The sequence below is a fragment of the Muntiacus reevesi genome, chromosome 2, assembly GCF_963930625.1.
Source record: "Muntiacus reevesi chromosome 2, mMunRee1.1, whole genome shotgun sequence".
Classification (NCBI taxonomy): Eukaryota; Metazoa; Chordata; class Mammalia; order Artiodactyla; family Cervidae; genus Muntiacus; species Muntiacus reevesi.
In genome coordinates this window covers 265,548,550-265,556,895 of record NC_089250.1, presented here as the reverse complement: position 1 = coordinate 265,556,895, position 8,346 = coordinate 265,548,550, and the positions used below count along the sequence as shown (strand labels likewise).

At 54.7% G+C, this 8,346-nt stretch overlaps 1 protein-coding gene across 1 annotated transcript in view; it reads left to right on the top strand.

Annotated features, from left to right (window-relative positions):
* The first annotated feature begins 2,538 nt into the window (after positions 1-2,538).
* NOVA2 (NOVA alternative splicing regulator 2) overlaps positions 2,539-8,346 on the top strand; it is a 31,216-nt gene continuing 25,408 nt past the window's right edge. The window contains exon 1 of the mRNA XM_065926353.1: positions 2,539-2,719. Within this exon, the coding sequence (XP_065782425.1) occupies positions 2,635-2,719 (85 nt within the window). The 5' untranslated portion in view covers positions 2,539-2,634. The remainder of the gene's footprint in view (positions 2,720-8,346) is intronic.

The window sequence follows — 8,346 nt, the reverse complement described above, 5'->3', positions numbered from 1 at the left end:
GAGGAGGTTTGTGTTTGTGTGTGAGTGTGAGTGCGTGACCGACCGTGCTGTTGTGTGTGTCCAAACGGGAGGGCTTGTGGGGGGTGTGGTGTGGAGCTGGGACTGCAGGCATGACTTAGGGTGGGCGCTGAGCAACACACAGAACTGTGTGTGTTACGAGTGTCGCTGAGTAGCCTGTGAGGTCCCGTGCATTTTGTGCTTTAGTCTACATGGGCTATGTATCTAAATGTGCGTGATTCCCCAATTAGTGCGGAAGACATAATTGAGTCTGTTTGTCAGTCTGTATATCACATGTCACTAGCATGTATGCCTTATGTAACATAGGCTGTGTACGTCTTGTGGTTTTGATCATGTACTTGTAACTTCTCAGTGTGTGTGTGACCAAGTGTGGAGTTGTTTCGGCTCTGAACAGGGGCACCTGGGACACACTCAGATATTAGATATGTATCTTTTGTGCATGAGAGCCTGTGGTGTGGCTTTGGGTCCACATGAGTGAATGCACATTATGTATGATGGGCATCTATGTGTCAGTGTGTTTGTGTGTGCCTATCTTCTGTGAGTCTTCATATATCAGAGTGTGCCTGTGTCAAACTGTTGAGTGTGCACCTGTGTGTCTGCAGGGGGGCCCCTGTGTGACTCTGTGTTGGGGGGAACTTCACATCTGAGTCCATGGATGCTGGGGTATATATACCTGTGTGATGTGAGTATATGTGGCCTGATGGGTCGAAGGTGTGGATCTCTGCCTGACCCCAGTATCTCCCTGCATCCCCCTGCCTCTTCCCTGTCTCCATGGCAACCAGCTCCTCAGCTCCCTCCAAGAAGATGGAAGGGGAGGATCCAGACTGCAGTGGACCACGACCCCCTCCCATCCCCCTTGGCTCTGGGGACAATGCAGGGGGAGGGGACAGATGGGCGGCCACCCCATCCACCCCAGGCCATCTGCTACCCTCCCCATCCCATCCTGGGGACCTGAGAGCGTGGCAAAGGAGGGACAGGAATGGGATGGAGCAGAAGAAGGGGGGGCCCCCAGCTGCCGCAGTTACCCCCATTCAAGCCCTCTCTGAGCCAAATCTTGCCTCTGGCTGACCTAGGAAGAAAAAAGAATCCTTGGAGACCAGAAATCCAGGGAGAAGAAAATTCATGTATTAAACAAAATCAAATATTAGCAATGATTCATTCTCAGGAAGTGGCCCCTACTTACAGTGACTTTGGGCTCTGAAATTAAGCTTGTCCTGTGTTTTAATCCCAGTTTTCCCTCTATCTACCTGTGTGTCCTTGGACAAGACACCCTCCACGTTCCTGGGCCTCCATCTTGTCATCTGAAAATCAGGTTTTCTTAATGCCATGTATAGTAATACTTACTCTTTCAGGACCAAAACTGTTTCATTCCCTGTTGTATCCCAGTGTTTGGGACAGTGCCTGACATTTGGAAGGTTTGTTAAATGCTATCGATTGGACTGATTGTCAGTTGGGTGCTAGGATCAGCGGTCCATGTTTTAAGTCAGGTGCCCATTGACTCAATTCCCTGAGCCCTTGAAGTAACTTTGATTCTTCAAGTGAGAGATGAAAGATTTGAGGAACAATTTCACAGCTGTCAGGGGTGGGAGACATGTGAAGCAAGCTTTCTTATCGCGACCAAGTGATATCCGGTGACTGAGGCTCAGTTTCCTCATCAGTAAAATTGAGATAACAGGAATACCTCACAGAGTTGGTTGCTGTAAGGTCAAATGTTTGTGACGTGCTTACTAAGAACCAGACCTGGCACATGGTAAGTGCTCAATAAACGGCTCATTACGGCGACGGGTGGGGAACGTGTGGAGGAGCTCAGGGTCCTTATTGTAGCCTGGTCCCTCTTGTGCCTGCGGGGAGGGGCGTGGTCAACCCAGGGGGCGTGGTCCAGGCTTCCAGGGCAGACCAATGGGGCGCCGAAGGGCGTGGCCCTGACCTGCATGGGCGTGACCTTGCGCGGGTGGGAGGGGCCAAGCCGCTGTGGGAGTCTCCGGGAAGAAGATGCTCGGGCCAGCAACCACCGCCAGCCCAGCCGCCGCTGCCGCCCGCGCTCGCCACCCCCCGGGTCCCCACTAGCGGCCGCCTCCGCCTCCTACCTCCGGCCCCGTTCCTCCGGCCCCCCGCCCCGGGCAGGGTCTGGGGGGCTCGGCCCTCTGCCCGGGGAGCAAAGAAAGGGGTCCCGTGCCCTCCAGTGGCGTGGCCAGTCCCCGGCCTCAGTGATCTTGCGACAGACCCCACCCCTCAGTTCTCTCAGGGCCCTCTCCGAGACCCCCTTTTCCCTCCCGTCCCGCTCACATCCGCTCTCCGGGCTCTGTCAGCCCCCCAGAACCAGCTCCCTCCCTTCTCCCCTCTCCGGGGTTCCCCCTCCCCCATCCCGCCGCCGCCGCCCCCTCCCCCTCCCACATCCCCTCCCCTCCCCCTCCCCCCTCCCCCGTCCCCCCGCCCCCCCCCACCATGAGGATGATGGCCGCCGGCGCGGTGCACGGCCTCTTCACGGCCTCCGCGGCCCCGCAGCCGCCGCCGCCCCCGCCGCCGCCGCCGCCGCAGCCCCAGCCTCCCCAGCAGCCGCCGCCGTCGCCGCCGCAGCCGCCGCAGCAGCAGCAGCCGCCGCCCCAGGCCCCCCCCATGGAGCCCGAGGCCCCGGATTCCCGCAAGAGGCCCCTCGAAACGCCCCCCGAGGTGGTCTGCACCAAGCGCAGCAACACGGGAGGTGAGAAAGGGCTGCGGTTCGGCGTGGGGGAGCGGGCAGGGGGCCTCGTCTTTCTCCACCGTCCTCCCCCGCAAATGGCAGGTGCAAGGGCTCAGGGGAGGGGAAGGGCGCCCCTCCCTAGACTGGGGAAAGGAGAGGGGAGTTGGGGAGGGAACCGGCCCCCTTCCCTCTCTCGCCGCGGGCCCCGGGCCCGGGAGCTTTGTCTGCGATGAGAGGGGCTGAGGGGGAGGGGGTGGTAAGTGTCCTTGGGGGCGCGCGAAGGATGGGGGGCGTGGGTCCCTCCGAGCGGGTGTCTCTGTGTCCTTGAGGGGTGTGTGATGTGACCGTTTCGGGGCAGGGGTGTCCCCGACCTGGCGTGTCCTGGCGGGGGGAGGGGAAGGAGCTGAGGAGGCCTGTGGACCCGGAGTCTCCCTGGGGATGTCCTGAGCCAGGGTTGCGCCCGAGGGAGGCATGCGTGGGCCACGGGCGGGATTGTGCTGGGGACAAGCTGGGTGCGTGTGTTGGGTGACGTGGGGGAAAAGGTGGGTGTGGAAAGCTCAGTGAGAGAATGTGTGGTCGGGACAGGTGCGTGTGTGTGTTCACGTGTATGTGTGTGAGCCCTGTAAGGCCTGGATGTGTGACATTAGGGATCATGGATATGACAGGAAGAAGGGTGCGTGTGTGTGTGTGTGTGTAAGAGATGAAAGGGGCTGGGCTTCATGTTTGAGACCCTCGGAGGGGTATGTGTGACAAGTATGTGCATGTCACCCCAGAGGGGACTGTGGAAGAGTGTGACACATGAGTGAGAGGGTCTGTGTGACATGCAAGGGGGTGTGTGTGGGCTGCCGAATGGGCCGGCTCTGGGTATGAACCATGAGAGGCCGTGTGGATGAGAAGGCGGCAGTTCAGTGTGTGTGACACAGGCGTGTCCCGGGTAGGGTGGGACCAGGAGAAGCTGGTGAGGGTATATGACAAGAAAAGAGTGTGGGTGTGACTCCAGAGAGGCTGTGGCTGGGTGTGACACATGGAGGTGTGCAACGGTGACATCAGAGGGGGTGTGTGCAACAAGGGAAGGTGGGTGTATGACGGGGGAGAGGCTGGGTGAAATTCACGAGGGTGTGTAACAAGGAGAGGGAAGGATGGGGGCCCATGTGACAGGGAGCAGGAACGTGTGCATGTGACACCCAAGGGGTGTGAAAAGGGAAGGTCTGTGTGTGACACCCGAGTGTGTGTATATGTGTAACAAGGGGTTGTGTGTGAAATGGTTGGCGTGGATGATTCTCTGTGCGTATGACAAGGGAGTGTGTGTGTGTGTGATGGCTGAATGTTTGACAACACAGAAGGGTGTGTGTAGAAGACAAGAGGGACCCTCACTGTGTGTGTGTGAAGAGGTATGTGGACCAGAGAATAAAAGCCGAGCTGGGAACTCTAGGTGTATGTCTGCCCATGGGGTAGGGTTTGTCAGGGTACTCAGAGAGCCCAGTCCATTAGCTCCCTGGAAGGAGGGAGACCCCAGAGCAGACATGCCCCTCCCGGCGGTCACCTTGGCCAAAATCTTAACGCTTCCTCTGGCCTCTTCCTCCGGATGGGAAAGGAGTGGCCTGGGGTAGAGCGCAACTCTTCTAGTGGGTGCGGTGGGGACCTCCCACCTCCTCTCCTCAGATGACGGGGAGCTGAATCTCTTCCTCCCATCCCAGCCCCCTGCCACCCCTGTCCAGGTGAGATAGGAATCGGGGAACCCCTGGCTGCCTTTGAGGGAGTCCAGCAGAAATTGGAGGAAAGGGAAGTTGGGGGAGGGGTGGGAGGGAGTTTCCTGTCCTTCTTCCTGCTCCCCCACCCCCAGCACAGGCATGAATGTGTCCCGGCCACTTCCTTGCCTCCTTCCTGCCTCACTGCCATTCCCAGTCCTGGGGAGGGTCGGGGACCCAGGCGGTCAGTCCTGAGCCCAGTCCGGTGGTCCAGCCCCACCCCTACTGGGGGGAGGGAAGAGATCTCCTCCCTGTCTTCTCTTAAAGGGACTGAGATGTTCACAATCTGAGCAGTCAGAGCAAAACAGCACCATTTAACAGTGATGCTGCCAAGGACGGTGAAGTCCTAGCGTTTGGCACCTACTACCACTCAGGGTCGGAAACATGGGGAAATCTCCCAATACAATCCTCGGGGGAGATGATTTGAGCTGCTTTTTCAGATGAGCAAAACTGAGGCTCAGCGAAATGAAGCCACTTGCCTGAAGTCACACTGCTCATAAGTGGGGGAACTGAGATCTCTCCAACCCTGGGTTGCCTGGTTCCCATGTGCTCAACCAGCTCGTGTGTCCTGCCTCCTTCAGCAGGGGGGAAACTAGGGTGGACCCTTAGGGACCCTGTCCTCCCGACTCGTCCACCTCCGTCTGTTGGCCCAGGGGAAACTGAGGCCAGGAGATATGAAAGGACAGTCCTCCATTTACAGAAATGCTCAGGGGCAGAGCTGGGCAAGCGTCCAGGACTTTTCATCTCAAAATTGAGGGCTCCTTCCAGTAATACTTTCATGTCTGTGGGATGCTGGGTCAACCTCACTCCTTTTCTGAGCTTCAGTGTCACCATCTGCCAAATGGGGAAATAAAAATAATCAGAATGATGATAGTAGCTACCAGTTTTATTGCTTAATACCTTACACGCAGTATTTCATTTAATTATCCCAACACTCTATGATGTGATAATAATAATAATGAATTGTAACAATGACATTTATGGTGCCACAGTACATCAGAAGTATTATGGAAAACACTTGGCACTCACCAGTCGTTTAATAATCCTTACAATCCTATTGTGTTACCCATCTTATAGGTGACACATTGAGGCACAAAGAGGTTAATTAACTTGCCCAAGGTTAGTCAGCGAATAAGAGGCAGAGCGAGGATTTGAACTCGGGAGGCTGGCCCCATCGCATGAGTAGACACTATAGTGAAGCCCATTTTCAGTTGAGGAAACTGAGGCTCAAGGGATAAGGCACTTGCTCAGTGAGTCATTCCAGCCCTAGCAGACTGAACTGCTGCCCATGGGGCTAGCTTAGGGGCTGGTAGAGGAGATGGTGGCTGTTAAAAGTGGCTTCTGGCCACTGTGACTGGCCGGCAGACGTCGTTGGGAGGGAGACGAGGCACTAAGGACAGGCAGGCTTGAACGAAGAGGCTGAGTGGAGACTCCGGTTGGGAATTCATCAGAGAAACATAGTCCCGGTCTGATGGCTCAGTAACAAAGAGCGTCCCCCTTGAGTACAGACGATAATAACTCTTTTTTTTTTTTTGGCCATACCATGAGGCATGTAGGATCTTAGTTCCCTAACCAGGGATCGAACTCAGACCCCGGCAGTGAAAGCACAGAATCCTAACCACCGGACCGCCAGAGAAGTCCCACAGATTCTTAAGATGCCACTAGACTGCCCCCTATACACCTGGATTGTATTCCCATCTCTGTCACCCCCACATATACAGAAACATCAACTCACCCATACACACGCACACAGACCTCACAGCCCAACCATAGCTGACACCAGCCAGGCCTTGCTCCTGAGATCCTCGATCTTTAACACAGTTATCACTGAGGTTACTAGCTCTGAGTGAGAGCCTCTGGGGTTCATCTTGTCACTGTCACGTGCCTGGTGTGTGACCCTTGGGCGCATTCTTTCACTGCTCCGAGCCTCAGTCTCCTCATCTGGAAAATGGGAACCGTAATATCCACCTCTACCACTCCAGGCTGTTGTGTGGGTTCAGTGAGATTGTGTATGTGGGTTCAGTGCTGTTGTGTGAGTTCAGCAAGATGGCTGATACACAGTATCAGGTCTGGCAGATAGTAAACTCTCAATAAACAATAGCCATCGTTATTATTATTATTGCTATGGAGAATGTCACGTTCCTGATTCACGATCCACTGGTGATTTGCCCAGAGGAAATCATGCCCCGTCTATCTCTCTGTTGGAGAGAGCGTCACAACTCAAAGACAGCATCACACCTCTCGGCATCTCATCCCTTCAGAAGCATGTCTCGGTTGTATTCTACCTCTCGCAAGGATGGGCAGCACCATCATTCACAGAAAGACATCACCCACCAATGTCCCGCCCCTCCTCAGTGGTACCAGCCACACCCCCGGTCTCTTTTCCACCACCAGCATCCTCACACACTCCCAATGACAATATCAGCATCCCACCCCAGCCTCCTCAGACCTCCACAGAACACATCGATGCTTCCACCCCTGCCCCCACACAAGAGCAGGTGCCATGAGTACAACACCCCTACTTAGGTTCCGCCCAAACATACAGTCGCCAAAAACTCCACCTCTGCCACATTCACTTCTGTCCTACCTTTGTCATGAGCAGTCCCCTCTCCTGCATCCAAACCATCTTTCAGCGTCAGTGCTGAGTAAAAAGTGCCACTCTTGGGAATTCCCTGGCGGTCTAATGGTTAGGACTCTATGCTTTCACTGCCAAGGGCATGGGTTCAATCCCTGGTCAGGGAACTAAGATCCTACAAGCCATATAACACAGCCAAAAAAAAAAAAAAAGAGGGCTACTCTACCCATTCATAGCACCCTAAATCTCTTGGGTAAGTCAACATTATTTATGAAGGTAGAGGAGTATTGGTTCCTTGTTGGAAGCCTTTATAAGCTTTCCTGAGGAGAGGGGCATGGGAGTGGAGGAGATCAGAAACGCAGAATGACCATAAGAAGGAAAGACAGCCCGATCCCAAGGTGGAAATATTGAAATTGCAGCAGAGGGGAACCAGGAGAGCTGAAATTGGCATCTTTCGTTGCCATCCACTGTAGAGGGAGCAACTAGCTGGACCCCCAGGGAAAAGCTAAGGGAGTGGGGGAAGGGTGGGCAGGTGGAAAGTGCTGGCATTTTGCTTCAGTAGAAAGAACTTTTTCACAGGCAGAACCTTGGTTGTTCAAACAGGGTGGGATATGTGAGGTCCGGGGGCTTCCGGGTTCGGCTGACGTCACGCGTCTGCCCTTTGCTTCGAGGCAGGCTGGCAGATAGAAGCCTGGCTCCTTCCTGGAGGAGGTGAGCTTCCCACAATGGGGAATGGAGAAGAATCTGCAGAGCGCCGGAGCAGACTATGAGCTGCCGAGGGGACTCCAGGACCTTAGAATTCTGAGTTTCTACAGGTGGGAGGTCTCGGCTGGTCGCTCTCTGTAGGACCCTGACCTCTGAGGAGGGGCCTCCAAACTTCCACTAGTCTGATATAGGGACCACCAGGCACCCACAAAGTGGTTTAAGCGGGGATTCCATGGACAGACTTTTTCGGGGAAATCATTTTGGGTTTAGATGAATGTACTTTGGGAGGAAAAAAGTATAACCAGTCCTTCAAACTCTATTAGCAATGATTTTTTTCAACGTCCTCTTTAAATAGATGCATTTACATTTTAAGAGGGAATGGACTCAAAAGGCATGGACTGTCTGTCTTGTTCTCTGCTATGTCCTCAGGATCTAAAACAAGGCCTGGCACGTAGTGGATGCTCAGGAAGGATTTGTTGGAGAGAGGGAGGAAGAAAGGAAGGAAGGGAGAGAAAAAGCAAGGAAATAATAGCACAGAGGGATGCAACAATTCAGGAAGAGAGGTAGATGCTGGAGGGCAAGTGGAAGCAGAGCCTGGTTTCTTATCAATGAGAACACGT